Genomic DNA, 25,037 nt, shown 5'->3' with positions numbered 1-25,037 from the left:
CAGGTTGATTGTGGGGATTTAATCTGCTGCTCCTGAGGCTGCTGGGAGAGATTTCCCTTTCTTTTCGTCGTTCGCACAGCTCCTGGGGTTCAGCTTTGGTTTTGTCCCCACCTCTGCGTGTAGGTTGCCCTCAGCCTTCTGTTCCTACCCAGACAGGACGGGGTTAAAGCAGCAGCTGATTAGGGGGCTCTGGCTCATTCAAGCCAGGGGGTGGGAGGGGTACAGTAGTTAGAGTTGGAACGTGGGATGCACCTGCGGCGGCAGAGGCTGGCGTGACATTGCACCAGCCTGAGGCGCGCTGTGTGTTCTCCCAGGGAAGTTGTCCCTGGGTCGTGGGACCCTGGCAGTGGCGGGCTGCACAGGCTCCTGAGCGTGGGTGTGGATAGTGACCTGTGCTTGCACACAGGGTTCCTGGGGCTGCAGCAGCAGCATTAGCGTTTCACACCCATCTCTGGGATTTGAGCTGATAGCCGTGGCTCGCGCCCGTCTCTGGAGCTCATTAAGGCGGCGCTCTGCCTTCTGTGGGCAGACAGGGAAGGATTCCCCTCTCCTCACACACCCTGAAACAATGGTCTCTTGCCTCTTAGGCAGGTCCAGACTTTTTCCCGGACTCCCTCCCGGCTAGCCGTGGCACACTAGCCCCCTTCGGGCTGTGTTCACGCAGCCAGCCCCAGTCCTGTCCCTGGGATCTGACCTCCGAAGCCCGAGCCTCAGCTCCCAGCCCCCGCCCGCCCCGGCGGGTGAGCAGACAAGCCTCTCGGGCTGGTGAGTGCTGGTCGGCACCGATCCTCTGTGCGGGAATCTCTCTGCTTTGCGCTCCGCACCCCTGTGGCTGTGCTCTCCTCCACGGCTCCAAAGCTTCCCCGCTCCGCCACCCGCAGTCTCCGCCCACGAAGGGGCTTCTAGTGTGTGGAAACCTTTCCTCCTTCACGGCTCCCTCCCACTGGTGCAGGTCCTGTCCCTATCCTTTTGTCTCTGTTTATTCTTTTTTCTTTTACCCTACCCAGGTATGTGGGAGTTTCTTGCCTTTTGGGAAGTCTGAGGTCTTCTGCCAGCGTTCAGTGGGTGTTCTGTAGGAGTTGTTCCACGTGTAGATGAATTTCTGATGTATTTGTGGGGAGGAAGGTGATCTTCATGTCTTACTCCTCTGCCATCTTGAAGGTCCCAAAAGGTTGATTCTTAATCTACAGTGGAGGAAACATTCAAAATCAAGATTGTTTTACTTTTACTTTTGAAATCTGTCAGTCTTTACGTTTATATTTATTACTTTTTTCTAGATTCTTTTATCTGATTTTCCCACCTCCATCTTCCCCCTTTATATAATCCATCCAGTTTGTTATAAGATATATTAATTAAAACACAGTTTGATTACAGAACTGCTCACAAAGCCTTCTTTAATGTTTTCAAATTCTTAACAGTATAAATTCCTTGCTAGTTTGTTTCTTATTTAAGTCCTCTATAATTAGGTTCTTAGTTCAAGTTACTAAACTGCTGTTTCCTTTTTCAGCCCTATATGACTCTATATTATGGCCCAACACAGCCTTTTTTCCCATTTCAGTAGAGAGCTTCTGGGCATCCTCATCTGCTTGCTGTAGCTCATCTGTTTTCTCTGCCTGGAATATTCTCTCTCCTGCTTTTTGTGTTTCAGAATTTTTCTTTAATAAAGTCCAGCTTAAAAGCCTTTCATTCTTTCACAGTCTTTCCTGATAGCTTCAGCATGAAATGATTCTCCTTCTTCTTAATTTTACCCTTAGCTCTTTTAAGACACAAACTACATCTTAAACTTGTTAAGGGAAGAATAAAAATATTTTTTTATGAAAGTGCCAATATATACATTCCTTGAATATGGTTTTAAAAGTATCAATAATTTTTTTGGAAAAATGGTATAAAGGTAGATAAGTTATGATGTAATAAATACTAGTATAATTTAAATGAGGGAAAATTTTTCAAAAGATATATTTGATTTAAAAATTTTAATAAAAGTAACATGTATACTCTTTTGAAATTTCTTACATTTGTGTTTGTTTTATGTCTAAATATTTTCCCCCATTGCTTTCTGGAACAAAATCTGATCTTGTTTATGAAAAAGAAAAGTTTAGATACAGTGCTAACAAAATAGCCTTTTAGTTACAAAATGCGTTGTGGTGGAACAGACTAGAGTTCAGTTTTGTTACCCATGTTGTCCACTTGATTTCAGACTTAGTAAATACTTGAACTGAAAAGTTAATTTGTAAAGTGTGACATTTAAAAAAATCTGATTCCTTAACCGTTTTTAGTGTGTGTAGAACATTTTATATGAAATAAATTTGTGATGTTGGATAATAATTATATATTGATAATCTGTTTATAGAACCTGCCTTCTGGATCATCACGTGTTGGAGCCATTAAACTTACCTACATTTCAAAGGTAGTCTCTCTGTATTGTCTTACATTCATGCATGAATTAAAATCCCTTAGAATGAGAGTGTGAATAAAAGGAGCCATCTCCTCTCTTTGTCATTTAAGATGATGTTCTGGTTCATATTACATTGAAAACAGTACCTGATTACTATGTTTAGGAAGTTCTTTGATAAAATTAGGAAGAATATGGAGTTAAATTACAGGATGTGGCAAATTGAAAAGTTAACATTAACTTTTATGATCAGGTATATGAACGTCAGAAGGGGAGATTCATCTGTTAACAATTAGGTTCTGTCTTTGGGAAATCTGGAGAAGATTTTTTAAGTCTGTATTTATTTATTTAAACTGTAATTTTTAATCTCATTACCTTTGTTTGTTCCTTTATGTTTTACTTTGAGGAAAATATGAACCATCTTCATGATAAAAGATGGGTTTTTTCCCCTCATTTGACTTTGTCTCTACTAACTTGTTTTCTTGTTTGTTGATTTTTCGAGAATTTTTGCAATACTGTTTTTCTTTTCAGAAATTTAGATTTGGTATTAGGTAGTTTTTTCCCTCTTATTGTCTTTTCTTAGTGTTTTGGGAACTGAGATAGATGCTGAGGAACTAGTTTTGTTTTACACAAAGTAATAAGCTTGATGATGACTTAAGATGAGATATGAGAAGTAGCAACTCAATATGATTAATATGCATATACATACTATTATGCATACACTGAGATTTGTTAGCAAAGTTCAACAGAAGAACAATTTACCAGTGTGCCTCTATTTAAAAGAAAGATATTTTGATAAATAAAAAGCTATGTTATCAGCATCATAATAGAGCCATTCATTCTCACTGACCAAAAAAATTACATATTTAAAGGGAACCATTTTATGTTAAAGCCATATTATGTAAATTTGCAAAAGACAAATATTGTTGAAGTATATCTCAAGTGTTCCTGTAAATTTAAGACATTTAGTAATACTTCAGGGTATCTTACAGCTTAAATTCTATAGAGACTATCATTAGGAAGCAAGTGTAGAATTCCATTGTAGAATAAATTGTAGATAATTCCGGCCCCCACCTCCCCCTTTACTTGATTGCCTACAGTAAAGGTATACTACAATGTAAATATGCTGCCAGACACCTTTGACTCTTAATGAAGTGATGTGGAAAGGCCTGTTTTATTGGAATAGGCAGTTGAGGTAGAAATTGCCCATGTGCCTGTATCTTTTCAATCGCTTGTCGCCTGGTCTTTTTAAAAATTAAGGTATTAACTCAGCAAAGCAGGCAGACTGACTGGCCAGCTGCATTCCTCTCCTCCATTGCTTCCTTTTTAAAATATAACCTTCCCTGTGTAGTTCTGTTAGGTTTCATCTCTGTCCCACAGCTTACTGAAGTTTGAAATGTACAGCTTGTACTCTACTTTAGACATGCCACTTTTTCCCCAGAATTTATTCCTGGAACAAATTTCATTGTGACTCAGTGCTCAGTTTGTAGTTGAGATCAGTCAGGAACCCCAGACTTAGAATTCCTTCTGAAGGTGCAGAACAGATGCTACAGTTGTAAGTTCTAACACTGGGCAACAGCATGGCAACAGTCATGAATGGGCTTCCATGTGAGCTACTTTATTTAAAGGGCTAGCAGCAACCAGGTGCAACTAGTTGCTTCACCTTCTAAACGGAACCATGTGCTGCTTTTAGTAAAGGGGGGCCCCATTATCCTAGGGTATTTTAATGTACAAGTGGGAATCCAGTGCCATTTTGATTTCCTCATTGCAGGTTAATGCCTTCTGGATTTTTGGACTTTATTAAATATACAATCTCCCCCTTACCCACCGCCATTTCCTCATGCAGTTCACAGCTAATTTAGAAATATGCAATTTGGGAAGAATTCATAGTTTCTCTGGAGTATTCATTGAGGGTATTTTGAAAATGACATTAAACTAAAAATATGTGTATGTGTGACATAAAACTTAATGGTTCATTTTCAATTTCTTTGCACTCCCTTTGAAGAAAAAACAATTTTGTTCAAAGAGAGCATGGAAGTATCATTTGTTTTAAACACCTTAAAGTTGGGACCCATATTCTAAGTTTAATTAACAATTCTTTTTCAGTTGCCTTAAAGTTTAATTTTAGATCTGTGTGCTAAATGTGTATGATTACTGGGGAATCATACATGTGGAATTCACATAGTGTTTAAGGTTGTTTATAGTAGCACATGAAGAAGTGAGTGATTCATCTCTCTTTCTTGTTAGGTTAGCGATGCAACTAAGCTAAGGCCAAAGGCTGAGTTCTGTTTTGGTGAGTAGCCGTATTTTATACGTTAGTTATTTTAAGTTAGACTAATATAATTTCATCATATTGTAAGAAAAAACAGTCACAGAAAACCACACAACACAATCCTATAGGGTAATGAATTATTCTAAGGCAAATTCCCTTGAAACTATCATCTGGTGAAGAAATAAAACTGCTCCCCAACCCCTGAAGCCTCTTTCCTGTGTCCCATCCCAGTCACAGCCTCCTCCCACTCAGCCCATGTGTAATCATTATCTAGACATTTATAGTGATCACGTCCAGCAAGATTAATTTTAAACGCTCTACCCGATATTATTTGATATTCAATACTTAAATAATAGAAAGGATTTAGTTTGCAGCTTATGGGTAATGAGAAGTTTACAGTTTGGGAGCAGGGGTAGTTGAGGGTATTTGATGAGGTGCTCAGTGAACATTTAATGAATGTCTGGTATATGCACTGTGCTTGCCATGGGGCTATGAGAGTAATAAGAAGCAATTGCTGCCCTTAAGAATCTCACAGGCTGGCTGTCTCACAGACAGATACAGTACCAGGGAGTTATCATTGCATTTATCACAGGCGGTAGATAAAGCGATGTACAGTCTATTCAAGGAAGAGCTTCAGATCCTTTTTGGGGATCTTGGGAGTGAAGGGAGCCACACTGGATGAGACTAACCTGATCATCCTTTCTCACTGGGGAGAAAAGATGGGAGGACCACTGGACAGAGGCATGCAGGGCAGAAGAACAAGGTGTGTGCAGAGAACTAAACACTCAGTAAAGCTGGAGAGAATGGTGAGAGACTGAAAAGTAAAAAGAGAGGAGTCAGGGTGTAATGTGTTGACAAGCGGTTTTTTTTGTTTGTTTTATTTTCTGGAAAACGAGAGAGGAGAAATTAGCATCTAGAAAGTAGATATAAGGTGAAGGAAGTTTTTTTTTTGTATGGATAGGAGAGCTTGATGCAAGTACATTAGTTAAGTGGCTTTTGAACTGCTGTTCCTAACACAGAGCCTGAATTAGGGGGAAAGAGGAGGGATGAAGAACACCAAAAGGAAAAGCACAAGGGCTCGGTGCCTGGATATGTGGGAGTTGAAGGGAAGAGAGGTGTCCAGTAGGTTTGCTTCAAGGAAAGAAATGAGGGATCCAGGAGAGCAGATTAGATAGGGTGAAATGTTCGGTAAGGAGTTTGAATGGTGGGGTAACGTCCAAATGGAAATATTCTGGTGACAGTAATTGAGGACTGGATGGAGCTTGAAGATCAAGAATGGAAAACTTTAGAATCTGTTAAAATAGTGGATGTACTTGAAGCTGGGAGGATCGATATGCTGTTAGAGAGTATGTTAGTGGACATCAGTGATGAAAGGGATGAAAATTAGGAGTTTCCAGCTGACATCAATAGGGACTATTTTACATTAAAGTAAAAAAGATACTTCTTGGGGTAGAATTGATGTTAAATTTCTTTGTTTTCTTTTGCTTGAAAAGAGCAGGTTTCTTCTGTAGGCAGTATGTTAGGGATAGCATCTGATGGCAATGGTATATATCCAGTAAGAAGATGTGATATGAGCCAGATGTAGTATAGCTGTTCAGAGAATCCTCTATAATGCTTTTATTGCCACTGAGAAACTAATAAAAAGTCATTTATTTATTACAAATTTATAATTTTTGGTTGCTAAATAGGAAAATGCCTCAGAACCTTGTTGAATGGAAGGCTACTGGGGACAAGTCAAGTGAGAGAGAACTCTATATTTTAGAGTGTATCATGTGCATACTCTTGACAGGTCTTTAATGTAAAATCTCAAGCATACAGTCTGAAGGTCTAGCAATATACAGTAAAAGATTTGCTATTCAGTTATTGGGGTATTTAGAATGAGTGATTTTAGTTGAAATCAGAGATTAACAGTTATATATTGGTCTGCCAACAGTTTATTGGGTCCTTTACTGTTAGAGGGAGAAAAGATTCATAAAATGTTTGTCTTCAGAGAGAGGCACTGGCTTCTAAAATGGAACTACAGCTTCCATTCAAAATGGCAACATAAAGACTTTCCTTCCCTGTTTCCTCTCACGTTGCCCGCAAACAGTGAGAACAAGAAACATCCAAACCATCTTTGCTGAAACTAGCAGATTTCTGTAATCCACAGTGTATAAAGATGGAAAGTGGATGGAGGAAGAATAAATGACTTGACAGAGTAGAAGAGACCAGTGGAAGGTAGCTATTTCCATGTGCTGCCCCAACGCCAGCTCTGGATAGACTAGGTGTTGGCTCTGGTCTGGGGAGGCAACAGGGAGGAGGGACCCAACACAGGGACTTTGTTTGAATGTCTACGTAGAAACAACCTCTAGTCCCTACCTCCATCTGGCTCTGGCAGGCAGCCACCCTTCCCCAATCCCAGCAAGGAATGGCATGTGTAGTATCTCCAGAAATAGAATCGATGAGGCTGTGTGCGTGGGGACAGTAGTCTCAGAGAAGGGGGGGGATGAGGCATGAAACAGAAAATGGGAGGATTAAATGAAAAAGTCTGCACACTGAATGCAACTCTTTCCCGTGTCCAGGCTCAGAGCACCATGCAGCCAGGTGGAGGTGGGGCAAGAATCTGAACACCCCAGAGAAGAGAGCCATAGGTACTGACAGCTGGGCGTTTCTACCAGAGGAGCTTGCTGTACAGCAAAGCCCACCAGTCAGAAACCCTACATATATTCAAGAGAGCTTCCAGTCCGTTTTTTGTTACCTTGTTTTTAAATATGGTACCAAAATACAATCCTGGTCTTGGCCAGTCCAGGATTGCATGACATTTGAGAAGAAAGAACTGTCACATAGGAAAAAGAACATGAGACAATGCAAAACTCCGAAGAAGTCAAAGAAAGCTAAAAATAAAACAAAGATAGATAGTAGGAGAGAAATAAGAAAATTAAATTAGAGTTTCCGTTAAGAAAGCCAACATCTGACTAATAGAGAAGGAAAGGATAGAGAACGAGTAGAGACAGAGAAAACGGGAGAAAATTGGCAAAGAAATATAATGAAATGTCTCATAACCGTTTGATCCATGACCATATTTGAACCGTAACCAGTTGATCCTAGGTTGTGAAATGATTTTTGTTTGGAGTCAAGTTAATGTTTATGCTTCAGGTTTTATCCATTTGGTACATTCACTTTGATGGTAAAGACTTGAAATGAAGTAAGGGAGTACTTAAGTGAAAAGATAGTAAGCACACAAGCCTCTGCTATGCATTCATTACACACAATGAAACCCTTGCTTTAAAAGCATGGAAACGTACAGGTTTCATACAGTTTATTATTATTATTATTATTATTAAAAGTTTTTTCCTTCCTTTCCCTGTCCGCTGTTCCCCCAGCATTGCTAATATCAGTTTTTAGTAATTTGCTTTACATTTTCCACAATACTTCTTTACTTGGAAACCTCCAAATGATGATGATGGTGATGATGCTGATGATGAAGGTGATGAAGATGGTGAACAAGAATATCTGTTCTATCCCAGGCACTGTGCTGGTTTCTTTACACAGATCACCTCCACCCCCCAAGGCAGGGATGGGTGGCATTCCACTTCATAGATGAGGAAAACAAGAGTCAAAGATTAAATACATTTTACAAGATGGTATTGCTAGTAAGTGCATGAGCTAGTCAGGTCTGCCAACTCCAGGCTCTGATTTTCCCCCTATCGTATCGCTGTGCCTCTTCCTGCCATGAAATAATGCTTAAAGCACATGATTTTTTATTCAGACTGCAAAGTGTGCTGAGAGTCTTTTTAGAGGTGTATTTGCCTCTCTGCTTTCCCTTCAAAGAGATCCTTATATAAATGTTATTTATTCAAAAATATGTGTATTAAGCACTTTATAGCAGGTGTAGTGTATTACCAAGAGCTTAGATTTATAAACTCTTGAGATGTTCTAGGTAGCTGCCCAAAACAACATTGAGGGGGAAAATAGCTGTTATGAGGAGAGCTCAGCTTTAGCCTGAGCTGGAAAAAGATTATGAAAGGATGCTTTACTGATTGTTAGAAATTAAAAACAGAAGCTATATATTGACATATATAATAGCCTAGTGAGTTACTAATTTATCTTAATTTATATTTATGGCATTTATAATTTCTCCAATCTCTAGTAAGGTATAAAAGAACAGATTTATAGTGTGTTAAATTTCTTTAGGTCCAATCTAATTGTTTTATAGCACTTCACAAGATAAGACTCTCATATCAATACAAGGAAGCTCTTGTTTAGTGTCTTGGTCTCAGTCTCAATTTCATAATCTTATGTATTTGAGAAATAAGCTTTTTTCCCTTGAGGGTTTTCATTACCCCCTTCCCTTAGTCATGTTCAACTGAGTGTTAGTATACCATTTAAAATTTTGATGGAGACTTTTGGAAGTTATTTGTATGTTTACAAAAAAAAACTGCAGCATTGTAGCTATTTAGATGCCTTAGCTCCTAGGATAATGTTTGTTTTTAAAAATAAATTGTGTGATGTGTAATTAATAAGCTTTAATTTGAACATTGACTAGTAGTTTGTCAACAACTATGTGCAGGTGTGCTTTGCTTTATAAAAGTCGGTAGTCACTAAAGGGGTATATGTAAATTAAATTGCATAAAAAGTTCCAAATGTATTAAGATTATAAACATAAAGAAAATGCATAAGTGCTGGAAAAATAAAGCTGTTTATTTTTATAATCTTGAGTTGGAGAGACTTTCTTAATATGATGTGAAAGCTAGAATCATTAAAGGAAAAGGAAAAGAAGAAGATTGATAGACTGGTTCTGATTGGTCAGCGATACCATGAACTAAGTGAAAAGACAAATGATAGACTGGGAAAAGTACTTGAGATAAAACAGAAAGGATTAATACAGAAGTTCTTATAAATCAGTAAAAAATAAATCAACAACTCGGGGGAAATATGGGTAGAGAAAATAAACAGCTCACAAAACAGATGCAGGTGGCCAATAAACATATGAAACTAATTTGTCTCAATAATCAAAGAAATTCATATTTAAACAAGGTATAATTTTTCACCAGTTAGGTTGACAGAGAGTCAGGAAAACACACCACACTTGGCATTTCAAACCCAGGGCATTTGTTACAGGGAATTGGATAACCAGATGTTGAAAGGCTGAAGGAGCACAAAGGGAATGCTGAAGTAACCCACAGATTAGAACCTGCATGAAGCAGCTACCATCCGCAGGGCTGGAGAGAGGAAAGGGAAGAGATGGTCTTACCAGAACCTAGGACTTTCTGAGGGGACTGCAGGGCTGATGGAGGGAGGGAGCAGCAGAGCCTGGAGCAGTGGCTGCTGTGTGTTGGCTGCTGCTGGAGGGAGACCAGCAAGAGCAGGACTCTGCATGGGAGTCCCCTCCGCCACCTCCCTTCCACCTTCCAGGCTCCCGCCAGGAGCTCCCGTCAGCAGAACGTGGCCCGTGCTGGCAAGGAAGTCTGGGAAATAATGTCACAGAGCCTTGGGGCTGAAAACAAGAGGTACTGGTGAGGACTATTAGACAAGATAGGCCTTTGGATACACTATTGGTAGGAATGTACATGGATTCAGCCTTTGGAGAAGACAATTTACTAATATCTATAAAAATGTTAAATGTGAATTTTCTTTGACCCAATAAGCCTATGTTAAGAAATTTATCCTATGCTAATTCTATCCCAAGTATGGAGAAGTATATGTATATGTTTCATTGGGATATTTTATATAGTTTCAAAAATCAGAAATAACCTAAACGTCCATCGGTAGAGGATTGACTAAATAAACTGTGGTATTTTTACATTTACTGAAAAACGTGGCCATGAAAAATGAGAGTTTTACCTATGTTATTGAGTGATAAAAGCAGTATCATATATGGTCTAACATTTTGTCAAATTCGAGAGAGTCACAATACTGAAGCTTGCAAGGTTTTTCAGCTGCTGCAGACGTAAATTTAGAGGTAACAAGTGCAAAATTTCATGTGTTGTAGTTTGTTTTGTCTCTCAACAGTTATGAATGCAGGGATGAGGAAATATTTCCTACAAGCCAATGATCAGCAGGACCTAGTAGAATGGGTAAATGTGTTGAACAAAGCTATAAAAATTACAGTAAGTATTTGTACTTTTTGTGTGAAAAAATTTTAATGTGTGGATGTGATCTTTACAGTTTGTAAAGATACCTACTGAGTGTCTTCAGCTTACCAACAGTTTGTCCCAGAGTTACTCAAAGTTTGTTTAAAAGACAGGTTATAATGTGAGTGAATTTTCTTGTACATGGTAACTATTGGCCCTTAAAATCAGCCCATAGATGCCTTTTTAACCCACTGTGTACCTAATAAGGGTCTATATTACTGTAGATTTAAAAAAAATTATTTATGATACTTTTATTATTATTTTTTTAACTTTTTTAAAAAATTTATTTTTGGCTGCGTCGGGTCTTAGTTGCAGCATGCCAGATCTTCGTTTAGGCATGCGGGATCTTTCCTTGCAGCGCACGGGCTTCTCTCCAGTTGTGGCGTGAGGGTTTTTTCTCTCTAGTTGTGGCGTGAGGGTTCCAGAGCACGTGGGCTCTGTAGTTTGCGGCATGCAGGCTCTCTGGTTGAGGCGTGCAAGTTCAGTAGTTGTGGCGCTTGGACTTAGTTAACCCGTGTCACGTAGGGCCTTAGTTCCCTGACCAGGGATTGAACCTGTGTCCCCTGCATTGGAAGGCAGATTCTTTACCACTGGACTCCCACCAGGGGAGTCCCTTACTGTAGATTTTAACCACTGTTTACAGTAGTGTTTCTAGGGAAAAATGCATGTAGAGTTTTACCTTGAGGATATGTTTTTGCCCCCAGGGAAGTTTAAGAGACTTCCTGCCACCTACCCAGGGAATAGGAGTGGCATTCCGTCTCTCCTCTAAGCCGTGACTGGGACTGGCGTTAGGTAGGTGGGAGTTGAAGATAGGAGCGGGACAAGGCAGCCAAAGGGCTTAGAAATGACATATGGGGATAGGGGCTGATCTGAAGAGCTGTGGCAACCAGAGGGTCCTGCCTGCGTGGTCCTTGAGGGCTTTGTCTCAGGCATCGCTTTTTTCCCTCCAGTTTCTGGGCACTTTCCTCCTGTGCTGTAGCTTCCTGCTTCCAACCTGGGCTTCTCTTCTTGGTTTTCTGATGAAATCTATATGTTTTGATTATTTATAGTGTGCCGGGCCTTGCACTGAAGGTTCTACATAAAGTATCTGGAAAAGTGAGACTTAGAAGGATTGAATAACTTTTATGGGTTCAGTGGCTGCTAAGTTGTGGAGCCATGAGCCACCCCATCTGCTTGACTCTGGAACCTAACCCTGAAGTGCAGCACCTCACTGCTGCCTGAAAAAAAGAGCCTCCTTCCTTACTCTTTGACCCTAAAGCAGAAAACAAACTTCGGGGAGAGTTTACTGCTGCTGATGAGCAAGTAGGCAGGAGCTGTTCCCTGATGAAGCCTCGCCTTCCCTTTCTCCTCTTTACACACTAGTGGAGAAAACACACTCAGCAGGCCCTCATGGGAAGTGTGGGCAAGGAGGTCCTGTGTGAGATTTGTGTAAATTGAAGTGTATTTTTACTAAAATGAGGTTATTTACTGACCCTAAACGACTTACTCTTTAAAAACATGTGCCCTGACAGCATATGTTCATTTCCATTTAAATAAGTGATTCCGTATTTATATCACAACACAATAAAGAGTTAATATAGTTAAAGCTGTTCTCAGAGTTAAGTCGATTTTTTATCTTGCACCAGAACAGCTTGCTACCACATGACAGAAAACAGCCATGCACTGCATCTGATCTGTACGTGGAGCAGCAGTTACTTTAGGTTTGTGCAGTTTCAGGAAAGCAATTTTTTAAACTGATTCAGAAGTACATTTTCTTAAAACTGATTGTTTTTGACTCTTAATAAATAAATATTCCCTATTTGGAAAATTTCTTTAGAATGACACTATGTAGTAACTTTACTGAATTAATCTATTTTTTTACATTTGCAATGATAAGCAGCACTGATTTCTTAGAGCTTTAAGAGAAAAAGTAGTGAATGGTCTCAGGCTTTTTACCATTTGGGAGATTCTTGAATTGCTATATCTAATTTATTAATGGTATGAAACCGTCTTATACAAGTGACACTTTAAGCTTATTCAAATGCAAGAGAAACTGATTAGGAATTGGGTAATGTTTCAAAGTATGTGGACTTTTAAATAGCTTTTGTGATCTTGCAGCTGTTACATGTTGAAATTTTTATAGTTTTTAAGATAAATCTGTTGATGTTTGTGTTTTTATAATTCACATTTAGAAAATATAAATTTAAGATATAGAAATTCGTAGCCAGTCAACAAAGTGATTATAACTATATTAAAGTGAGTATAGAATTGATAGCACTTACTAAAAATCAGGTTTATATAGATACACATTAACTCATAGAATAGCAATGAAAGAATTTCCCATGCTTTAATAAGATACATTTTTAACTTTATTCTTTAAAAAATCTTGCCAGTTTTAATTGCATTTTCCACATTTCAGTGCAGAATCTTTAATTTGTCATACTTTACTATGGAAATTGCTGGTGATTTACATGTAGATTTCTTTGGATATTTCAAGTTTACATTTTAATATATGTGCAGTTTACCTTTCTATGGAGTCACTCCAAATGACATTTTGGTGAACCTATGTAATTTAGTAATCTGCTGAGTACAATGTAATATATAAACTTAAAAGTCTTGGAAATCCAAAATTAGATTTTGGAGCTATGTGGTTTCAGAATAGAGGTGATTAGAGGGCAGTGGGTAAGGGAATGGTGATTATTTATCTACTTACTAATTATAGTACCTTGCCGTCTTAATGGACCATCATCCAACACCATAGTTTATGGCTTTCCTTACTTTCATGAAGTCTTTTGAGTGTGTGTTGGTGGCTACCATTAAAAAATATTCCCCCTATTTAAAAAATAGAGAGAAAGAGCAACAGTAGAGGAACCAACCCTGAAGGAAGTATTGATGACTAGAGTTTGGAAAATCAAATCTTTTTTTTTTTTTAGAAATTTATTTATTTTATTTATTTATTTTTGGCTGTGTTGGGTCTTTGCTGCTGCGCGCGGGCTTTCTCTAATTGTGGCGAGTGGGGGCTACTCTTCGTTGCGGTGTGCAGGCTCCTCATTGCGGTGGCTTCTCTTGTTGCAGAGCACGGGCTCTAGGCACGCAGGCTTCAGTAGTTGTGGCTCGCGGGCTCAGTAGTTGTAGCTCATGGCTCTAGAGCGCAGGCTCAGTATCTGTGGCACACGGGCTTAATTGCTCCGGGGCACTTGGGATCTTCCTGGACCAGGGCTCGAACCCGTGACCCCTGCATTGGCAGGTGGATTCTTAACCACTGCACCACCAGGGAAGCCCTCAATATTAGATTTTAATCTAAAAATTAATGTTTTAAAATTATGGCCAAAATTCTACACTTTTTTTTTTTTAATTGACAACTGGGAGTAGACAGAATAAGCTGAATACAGGACTTTAGTCCTAACAGAAGTATGTGCCCCAAAGTATAAGGCCTTATACTTGTGGTTTTCAGCCTGCAGGTCGTGGGTAGAGCCCTCAGAAAGATCCTAACACCCAAGAGTTTGGTCTTGAATGTTTTAGGTTTCAGTCTTTAAGCCCTGCCATTATTCTCCATTTTGTTCATCTGTTCTCTAGTCATCTTTACCTTTTCTTTTTCTACTATTAGAATTTCCTACTGTTAGGATCATGTGCAAATGCTTGCCAAAAATACATTCAAATCTCTCACAAAACAACAGTCAGAACAATAAAGGATAGGGAAGCAAGGGAGAGGGAAAAAAGACAATAGGCAATGAAACCAAGCATGTTCAATCTCTTTGACATTTGCCATCTGTCTAGGGAGGTCACTTTTCTGATTCTCATTAAACAGTTGCCTGACTGGCTTTTTTGGTCCTGAAAATATGTTTATTTTAATGACTGTATTGAGACTATTCATTCAGAATTTTTAAGGGAGTTACTATATTCGTGGGTATTTTGCTCATATTTTTCTTGTTCTTAGGGAATAAAACATTTACAATTTAGATACTTTTTATTATAAAATGCAATTCTAAGTTAATTGTTGAACTGTAACATTGGAATTACGCTATACTTAGCATTTTATTTTATTATAAGGACAAATGAGAAGCAGTAGGTTTAACAGCATAGGCAAGGATTTTTAATATACTGTCATTTCTAGAAGAAAAATGGAAAAACCAATGTAAATTTTAGTATATTTTTAGGGTGATGTTAAAGGTATTTTTTGGGATATTCTCATGTATGATTAAATCCTCAACTTCTTGAGAGGGAATAGCCACTTTTATATGGGTCACCTTTTAACAGCACATTTCAGCTAATACATAAGTTGAATAGATAATTCTGTCTCTGGTTTCAAATTCTTTTAATGCTATTTTCTGTTCTTAAGGATAACTTGGCCACATTGTCAAAATAATTGAAATACATGATGCTGTTCATTAGAAAACACTGGGATTTCCTTAGCAAATTGTTTCTGGGTGCAGTGAACTTTATAGCCCTTTCATTCTTAAGTATTTTTGCAAATCTCGTCAAGTAAAATTCTGTCCATTATCATATTGCCTTTAAAAAGCACTCCAAAATGTGCAACCTCTTAGAAAAAAATTCTTAGAAGAATTCAGGCTTTCCCCTCCAGAATTCATTTCTCTTCTCTGCCTTTCTTGTTTCCTTCTTTCATTTCTTTTTAACTTAAAAAGAGTTTTTTTTATTTTTAAATTTTATTTGTTTTTTATTTTTGGTTGCGTTGTGTCTTCATTGCTGCGCATGGGCTTTCTCTAGTTGCAGTGAGTGGGGGCTACTCTTAGTTGCGGTGCGCAGGCTTCTCACTGTGCTGGCTTCTCTTGTTGCAGAGCATGGGCTCTAGGCGCGCAGGCTCAGTAGTTCTGGCGCACAGGCTTAGTCACTCTGCGGCACGTGGGATCTTCCCAGACAAGGGCTCGAACCCATGTCCCCTGCATTGGCAGGCGGATTCTTAACCCTGCGCCACGAGGGAAGCCCCCTTTCTTTTGTTTCTGCCCAGGGCTGGTATTGTAGTTTAAATATGGAGAGACGGTGGAGGGTTGGCCTAAGGCCTGGGGAGAGAGTCATTAGGGGAAGCATCTAAAGGGACAGGATCCCCTGTCCTTGGGATGTTGCAAAATCTTGGGCAGGAATGGAGGAAAAAGAAAGGTAACAGCACAAAGACGTAATACAATGTCAAGTGCTCTGATAAACTAGGGATGTAGTATAGTGGTTAAGTGTGGAAGAGAGTTACACAAACTTAGCTAGAAAGTGGAACAGCCAGGATCTAAACTTATGTTCCTGGGACTTCCCTGGTGACACAGTGGATGACACTCTGTGCTCCCAATACAGGGGGCCTGGGTTCGATCCCTGGTCAGGGAACTAGATCCCACGTGCATGCCGCAAATAAGAATTTGCACGCCACAGCTAAGGAGCCTGTGGGCTGCAACTAAGGAGCCCACGTCCTGCAGCTAAGGAGCCGGCAAGCTGCAACTAAGGAGCCCAACTGCTGCAACCAAGACCCAGTGCAACCAAATTAATTAATTAAAAAAAAAAACTTATGTTCCCTAATGCCCCTGAGCCTGTTTTCTTACTGCTACGGTGGCGATGCTCCCCCTATGCATAGGGTTGACAGGAGGGTTAAATGGGAAAATATATGAAATAGTACCTGCCCAAGTAAGCACTCAGTAAATGATGGCTGTGTCATAAAGTAATATTGTAAGAGAAAAATTAGTATAAGAACGTAAAGGGGTATATACATATACTAAAAATAATTTTTATATATGCCAATTATATATAAATTGATGATCAGTTGGAAATTCTGTGATAAAGAGGGTCTCATATATAATGCTTGTTGCAAAACGATTCATTGACTTATTGTTTAGGTACCAAAGCAGTCAGACTCACAACCTCATTCTGATAACCCAAGTCGCCAAGGTGAATGTGGGAAGAAGCAAGTGTCTTACAGAACTGACATTGTTGGTGGTGTGCCCATCATTACCCCAACTCAGGTAATAAATTAATTCTTCTATCGTGTGATGGTTTAACTACTGCATATTGATTTTTGTATTGCTATCAAAAGTCAAACGGTACATCTTTACTGAATTAATGCAATAATTAATACATAAATTTTATATTTATTTCTTATTTCAGAAGTATGTTTTTATTGTAAAATATCTGGAAAGCATAGATAAACAACATTTAACACTTTTCATGTTTTCTTCTGAGCCTTTCTTCTGTGTACTTTTGCCCCTAGAAATGGGGATACTTTGTAAACAGCTTTTTTTCACTTACATCTCAAACATTTTCCAAGTCATCAAAAATTATTTCATGTCATTTTTCATGACTGTGTAGTAGTTTTGCCATGAATTTACTATAAATTACAAACCCTCTGTTGTTGGACAGAGTTCTTTTTCCTTTCTCTTTCCTTTTTTCTTTTACAAACAATGTAAGTGTTGCAGGAAGGGGGACCCCTTCCAGGGCCCAAGAGCAGGCTCTTGTCTGCCCGGAAATGAATTGTCTGAGGAGACCCACCTGCTGACAAAGCAAGAGACTTTATTGGGAACGGGCGCCCGGGCGGAGAGCGGCGGGGTGAGGGAGCCCAGGAAGACTGCTCTGCCACGTGGCTCCCAGTCTCGGGGTTTGTGGTGCTGGGGTTAGTTTCGGGGTGGTCTCTGGCCAATCACTCTGACTCAGGGTTCTTCCTGGTGGCGCGCGCATTGCTCAGCCAAGATGAATTCCAGTGAGAAGGATTCTGGGAGGTTGGTAGGGTATATGGACTGGCGTCTCCTCTCTCCTTTTGACATTTCCCGAATTCTTCCAGTTGGTGGTAGCTTGTTAGTTCTGTGTTCCATACCAGGCCCTCCTGTTGTAAGAGAACTCATGCAAGTGGTTACTGTCGTGCCTGGCCAGGGTGGGCGGGTTTGGTCAGTGCCTCTCCTAACATAAGTAGGAAAAACCCACTCTTCCTCCTGTGTTTCTCCTGTACTCTCACACTGCTACACTCCCAACACTTCTTTTTTTTTTTTTTTTTTTTTTTTTTGCGGTATGCGGGCCTCTCACTGTTGTGGCCTCTCCCGTTGCGGAGCACAGGCTCCGGACGCGCAGGCTCAGCGGTCATGGCTCACGGGCCCAGCCGCTCTGCGGCATATGGGATCCTCCCGGACTGGGGCACGAACCCGTATCCCCTGCATCGGCAGGCGGACTCTCAACCACTGCGCCACCAGGGAGGCCCACCCCAACACTTCTGACACGAGATGAGTGGGGTTTTTCCCCTACACAAGCAATGCTGTGACACCAGCTGGGTGTCCGACAATTTAACTCAATTCTGACACTGCCTATCTGGATCCCACAGGTGAAGGGCTCAGTCCCACAAGACTGCCCCTCCACCCCCTTCAGATGTCAGTCGTAAGTCCACATTATTACCTGTGCTTCTGACTTGATGGGCTATAAATTCGAGGTTCCTGTGGCCCGCTTATTGGGTTCAATTAGTTTGCTAAAGCAGCTCACAGAACTTAGGAAAACAGTTTAATTACTGTATACCTGTTTATTGTAAAAGGATATGATAAAGGATACAGATGAACATCCAGATAGAAGAGGTGTGTAGGGCAAGGTATGTGGGAAGGGGTGTGTGTGGAGCTTCCATGCCTTCTTTGGGTGCACCACTCTCCTAGTACCTCCATTAATTCACTAATGCAGAAGCTTTCTGAATTCCATATTGTAGGGATTTTTATGGAGGCGTCATCACGTAGGCATGATTGATCATCCACTCTGTTTCCAGCCCCTCTCCCCTCTCTAGAGAGTAGGGAATGGGGCTGAAAATTCCAAGCCTTTAATCATGACTTGGTCTTTCTGGTGACTATCCCCCATTCAGGAATCCACCAAGAGTCACCTTATTAGAACAAAAGACATGCTGTCACCCAGGAAATTCTAAGGGATTTATGAACTCTTTGTCAGGAAGCAGGGTCAAAGACCAAATATTAGTACAAAAGTTGCTTCCAGTGCTCTTATCACTTAGGAAATTACAAGGGTTTTAGGAGCTCTGTGCCAGGAAGGTTGGGGCAGGTGGGGGCAACAAGATATTTTCCATTATCTCGTAAATGCTTTGATGAACATGCTTTTAGCATAAACTTTAGAGCCATAGATAATATGTTTTAAAGGATAAACTCCTGGAGAGAAAATTGCCAAGTCAAAGTGTTTGTAAATATGTATAATTTTTTAAACCTGTTTTTCTACAACCTGGCCTAGATGAACTAAACAGAGGACTGGAATTTTGAGTCAATTCTATCCCCAAAGTACTGGTATGCTGAGTTAATTCTTACTCTTGGGTATTATGGAAAATATAAATTTATTTTAAAGTTTTTGATGAAATTAAAACTTGTATGCACTTAAATTTCTTGGGTTGCTATTAAGTGAATAAGTTTGTAATGCAAATTAAATTACTAGCAGTTGAGAAACTAAGAATTTTAAGGTAATTAATTGATATTGCCAATGTTAGGCATTTTCATTACCTGTGTGCCTTTTTGTACTTAAAAGACTTATTAGTTAATTAATTATTCAGTGCTTTCTTTATGCTAGACAGAGGATATATGTATTAATGAGCAGAAATTCCCTGCCCTAATGGGAGGTTACATTTTTCACCAAAGTTGGATAAAAAATAAACTAGGAATTTGTGTGTGTGTGTGTGTGTGTGTGTGTGTGTATTTACTTTTTTAAAAAAGTAATGATTTTACCCTGTAAGACTTCTGGTTGAGATAGAGCTAGACTAAGCTGCTTTCACCTGTATTATGTCTTGTGTTGATAGAGAGCTAAGACAATTTGTCTTTAGTTGTACTAAGATATTGTAGTTGTTTGTATCTGTGGCTGTCTTAATTTTGTATAGAATTAAGATTTGTGTTTTAATTTTGGTATCGATTATTCAGTAGGTTCTAAGAGCGTATGGCAGGTGCAATATTAAAAAGATCCCAAAGAATTGTATTGCTTTATCATTTTACGATATAGTTTATTTAAAGTAGTATTTACTCATTATAAAAGCATTCAGATAACAGTAACAAAATGACATCTCATTTGCATGATTAATTTATTCAGTAACTATTGGTTTAGCAGGTTAAGTGCTAGGATTACAAAGTTAAGTACATAATTAGTGCTATTGACCTGTCTAAGTGTAGAGCAGATTGAAAATTCCCTAAGATATGATTTGAGTACTTAGTTTTTCTCTCGAGATTTAGGACTTCTTGAAAATACACGCCTTTGGTTGATGTGTAGAATAGATTATCACCTGTGTTGTACGTTATAAATAAACAGGAAGCTAATGTTTTGGGGAACATGAAAACCTGAGTATAGTTAGTTTTTTAAAAGCACTGGACTGAACTGTTAAAAACAAAAATTAAAACTGCGAAACTTTTAGAAAATAGCAAAGGAGAAAATCTTGAGGATTTAGGACTAGGTGAAGAGTTTTTAGACTTGACATCAAAAGCACAATCTATATAAAGGGAAAAAATTGGTAAATTGAACCTTATCAAAATTAAAAATGTTTTGTCTGTTGAGGATGAACAGAAAAACACCATGCTGGGAGAAAATATTTGTAAAACCGCATATACAACAAAGCACTTGTATCTAGAATGTATAAAGAACTATCAAAACTCAATAGTAAAAATACCAAACAGTCCAGTTAGAAAATGGGCAAAATTCATGAACAGAGATTTCATCAAAAGATAAAAGATACACAGGTGGCAAATAAGTGCTAGGAAGGATATTCACCATCGTTAGCCAGTAAGGAAATGCAAATTAAGACCACAATGAGATATCATCATATACCTATCAGAATAACTCAACTAAAAATTAATGATAACACAAATGCTGACAAAGATGAGGAGAAACTGAATCACTCATACATAACTGGTGGGAATGTAAAATTGTACAGCCACTCTGAAAAGAGTTTAGCAGTTTTTTATAAAAGTAAACTTGCGGGGCCTCCCTGGTGGCGCAGTGGTTGAGAGTCCGCCTGCCGATGCAGGGGATACGGGTTCGTGCCCCGGTCTGGGAGGATCCCATATGCCGCGGAGCGGCTGGGCCCGTGAGCCATGGCCGCTGAGCCTGCGCGTCCGGAGCCTGCGCGTCCGGAGCCTGTGCTCCGCAACGGGGGAGGCCACAACAGTGAGAGGCCCGCATACCGCAAAAAAAAAAAAAAAAAAAAAGTAAACTTGCAATCAGTGTATTAACCTAGGATTTGCACTCCTAGGCATTTATCCTAAAGAAATGAAGACTTATGTTCACACGGAAACAGCATGAATGTTCACACAGAAACAGCATGAATGTTCACAGCAGCTTTATTCCTAGTAGCTCAAATGTGGTAACAACCCAAGTGCCATTTCAGTGGGTGAATTAGCCAGTGGTATGTCCAAACCATGAATACTACTCTCAATGAGAAGGGTCAGACGGTTGGTACAAGGACCAACCTGGATGAATCTCCAAAGTGAAAGCAGAATGAAAAAAGACCATCTCAAAAGCTCTCCTACTGTATGATTCCATTTATATTAAATTCTCTAAATGTCAAAATAATAAAGATGGAGAACAAATTAGCGGCTGCCAAGGAACTGGGGATAGAAGCTCTAAAGGGGTAGCCCAAGGGAGCCTATCGTGAACGCTCTGTACATTGGCACTGGTGGTGGTTACACAGATCTGGCAATAAAATTGCATAGAATGATATATGCAGAGACAATGAATGCATGTAAAATGGGTGAGATATGAATAAGGTCTGCGAAATGTTTCGATGTCAGTTTTGATAATGTGCTATATAGTTATACAGTTTCCCTGTTGGGGGAACCCAGTTGAAGGGGTACATAGGACCTCCTGTACATTGTTTTTTTACAACTTCCTGTGAATCTTTATAATTATTTCAAAATTAAAAGTTATACCCCCACCATCCAGCAGCCCCCCCCCCAGCAAAACAAAAACCAAAAAACACTGGTGGTAGGACTTTTGCAGAAAAAGAGAAATAGAAATCTGTGGTTTAATCAGTGGTATTGAAAGTTATGATTAAGTATCTCAAATTAATTAGAAAACTCTTTACTCCAAGATCCCTGTTTCTAACTAAACTAAAATAGATTTTAAGATTTTTCTACTAGAATGACACCGTGAACTACGAGTATGCTTTGAAGGTAAACAAGCAAAAAAAGGAATATCTTTATTTTGCTTCATTTTAGAAAGAAGAAGTAAATGAATGTGGTGAAAGTATTGACAGAAATAATTTGAAGCGGTCACAAAGCCATCTTCCTTACTTTACTCCTAAACCATCTTCAGATAGTGCAGTTATCAAAGCTGGATATTGTGTAAAACAAGGAGCAGTGGTGAGTAGTTTAACAAAATATGTGAAGTAATGAAAAATGAGTGTATATTAGCAAACTCTCAGCATGGGTTAGGGTTAGGGTTTGCTTTGTTTTGTGAAAGAACCAAAGTGAAAGACCAGCTTACTGACCAGGAGTCATCGGATAGAACAGGGGTTATTCTGTGTTCAAAACTCAGTGCTATTATTTTCTTGGTCTGTGGGTGGCTGGATAAGTTAATGCTTATTACCACTAACCTTCCATTTTAAATGAGCTTCCTAACAGCTTAAATTTATTCCAGAAAGTTTTTCTGTTGATTTTTTTACCCCCTTGGGAATAGGTCAGGGAAAGGGAGCTCTAGTAGGGAGATTGGCAGGAAAGGGGAGACCAGGGGAGCAGGGTGTGGAAGGATCACTTACCTGATATGGGGTTGGGCCGACCCCAGCTGAAAACACTGAGACCTTGGGCTACTTACTTAACCTCTCGGGCTCTCAGTTTCTTTTTATGGAAAATTATATTGTAAAGCCTACCATCCAGAGGTCTTTTTTGAAAGATATAAACAGAAAGCACTTAGCATAGCACCTGGTCCTTAGTAAGAGCTATTACGTCTTGGCCCAGATATTCTCACACAACCAGATCCATAATGGTGAAATGTGGGAAGAGCAGGTAAATTTACCAGTATTTATGAATCCAGAATACCTTTCTAAAATGTGAACTAAATCTGTAGAGTTTCATGAGGAAATAGACTTCAAAGTTTAAAAATAAAATTTTAAAAATTTCTGTGAGTAAAGAAGTACTTAAATGTCTACTGGCGGTTCTGCTTGACCTCACATCACTCCTGGCAAGTCTAATTGGCTTAGGTCAGCCAGAGGAAGGTTCTTTCAGCCCTAACTGTGTGATCTTCTTTAGGCTAAGGGAAATGAAGGCAAGGGCTGAAGCTTTTTCATTCCAGCATGTCTACGGGTAAAATCAGAATTCTCATCAGGTCGAGTGTTAATTAGGGCTTTCAAAGAGACATTCCTTTCTTTTTGTTTTACTTTTAAATCCAAAATACTAACTAACCCTTAAAGATATTGAAGTACTTTCACAAAAACTATATCTCATTGACAGAAAATATTTTTACAAAGCATATTCACTTTATTAAATATGTGTTGCTTTCCTTCTTAGTATTATAAAGTACCTATAGAAGGATTCATGCATTTTAGAGATGAGAAGCTTGATGTGGTTTAATCACATTTCCTGTGCTTGCTGTTGAACTCTTGGTAGCATTTACTTTGTGGGGGATGGGGAAGTGCTTTTTTTTTTTTTTTAACTTTTAGAGCATAAAAAACATAAGACCATATTATAAAATCATACAGTAAGAGCTGAAAGCCAGCCACCAGAGTTGAATTAGGAGTTCAAGGCCTGAGTAGCAACAGAGATGAAATTTCCTGTATCTCCTCACTAAGGGAGGGTAGTAAGGTTTTCCAGTGCTTGACATTTCTGATTGTGGGTTCATATCAGAATAATTAAGTTGTTATTAACATTTGACATTCTTAGAAACAGAAGTTTTATGTCTGTGTTCATCTCTGATAGATGAAAAACTGGAAGAGAAGATATTTTCAATTGGATGAAAACACAATAGGCTACTTCAAATCTGAACTGGTATGTTGCTGTGTCATGATTGTTGCTTTAAAAATGTTTTACAAGTGTTACACTGTAGTGATTATATAATTTCTTGTCCTGTTTTCTATTTTTAAAATAATTAAATTCTGGTTTTGAGAGGTATATACAGTTCAGTTTATTTTGTTGTGATGCTTTTGGTTAATGGTATTTTTGTTAAATACATCTTAAATAAAAAGAGTGTATCTTCAAAGGCATTCTACGTTGAAAGAATTAAAACTATCAGAACCCCTCAGTCTACAGATTTCCTCTAAAGGCATTGGAGGAGATGGTAGAAAGAATTAAGTCTCTGAAAGTCAACATTTGACCCTCTGATTTCTGCCTTCTCTTCTCTGCCCTCTCTTGATATTTTCTTTTTCTATTTCAGATTGACTTTTAAGTTTCTTCATATAAGATATTTTTGTCCTATCTGAAGGTAGAATCAAAGATTGAAGGTCCGTCTTTCACTTGTTTGAGTAACATCCTTATTTAAAATACTCCTGTCATGTGACCTGAGTTCTGCAATAGATTGTTGGATAAATTGAGTGCGATTCTACCTCTTCTCTTTATGGGACATTTGAGGGGGGGAACCATGCATTTTATTTCAATGACGGTACCAGAACAGCACTGTCCAGCTGAACTCTGCACTGATGGAAATGTTCCATTATCTGCATTGGCCAGGTCTACTGGTTACATGTGGCTGTTGAGCACTGGAAATATGGCTAGTGTGACTGACAAACCTGACCGTATTTAATTTTAAAATTAAAACCGGTTGTATTTGGTATTCGTTCATTTAAATTCAAATAGTTACACATAGCTAGTGGCTACTCTATTGGACAACAGAGCACTGGAGAATAGGAAGGGAATATTTTAAGATTCATCTCAGGTGTCTGTTCTTCTGGAAAGCTTTTGGACTCTGGATTTAGTGGCTTCTCTTTACATACCTGGAACCTGATGCCCACTTCTGTCCTAATACTTCCCACTGTGTTTTGTAATTGTTTGCATACTTGTCTTTACCAGTTGATTGCATGAGCTTCTTGAGAGCAAAGATTCCCTTTTGTACCCTTTTATGAACATAGCACCTGGTACCTAGAAAATAATAAGTGTTTTTGAATGAGTAAAAAATTGACATAGCATAACAAGAATAGCCATTTTAGCATGGGACCCTTTCTTAGACTTCAAAACCTAAGAGCCTCAGTTGGAAGCAGTAGTTCCTTGGTTCAAAAAGTACCAGCCTTGGTGTCTCAGAAGCTACCCTTGTGCTTGGTTGGCAGGTTGATTCGTTGCTTTCAGTTAATGCCAGTCCTCTTGGGAGGAGCCCTTCCCACACCAGACATTCATTGAGCTCTCCACGGCCCTGGTGCACTGGG

At 39.1% G+C, this 25,037-nt stretch overlaps 1 protein-coding gene across 4 annotated transcripts in view; it reads left to right on the top strand.

Annotated features, from left to right (window-relative positions):
- The window catches only part of PLEKHA1 (pleckstrin homology domain containing A1), a 60,857-nt gene that overhangs the window by 24,645 nt on the left and 11,175 nt on the right, over positions 1-25,037 (top strand). For 3 of the 4 annotated variants that reach the window (XM_060098636.1, XM_060098619.1, XM_060098628.1), the window contains exons 3-8: positions 2,351-2,407; positions 4,640-4,685; positions 10,656-10,753; positions 16,588-16,713; positions 21,907-22,050; positions 23,602-23,670. In XM_060098636.1, coding sequence (XP_059954619.1) covers positions 2,351-2,407; positions 4,640-4,685; positions 10,656-10,753; positions 16,588-16,713; positions 21,907-22,050; positions 23,602-23,670 — 540 coding nt within the window. The remainder of the gene's footprint in view (positions 1-2,350; positions 2,408-4,639; positions 4,686-10,655; positions 10,754-16,587; positions 16,714-21,906; positions 22,051-23,601; positions 23,671-25,037) is intronic. The other variant, XM_060098646.1, reaches the window with a different exon arrangement.

This window comes from Mesoplodon densirostris, chromosome 1, assembly GCF_025265405.1.
Source record: "Mesoplodon densirostris isolate mMesDen1 chromosome 1, mMesDen1 primary haplotype, whole genome shotgun sequence".
NCBI lineage: Eukaryota > Metazoa > Chordata > Mammalia > Artiodactyla > Ziphiidae > Mesoplodon > Mesoplodon densirostris.
The sequence above is the reverse complement of the archived record's forward strand: the minus strand, read 5'-3'. Positions and strand labels throughout refer to the sequence as shown.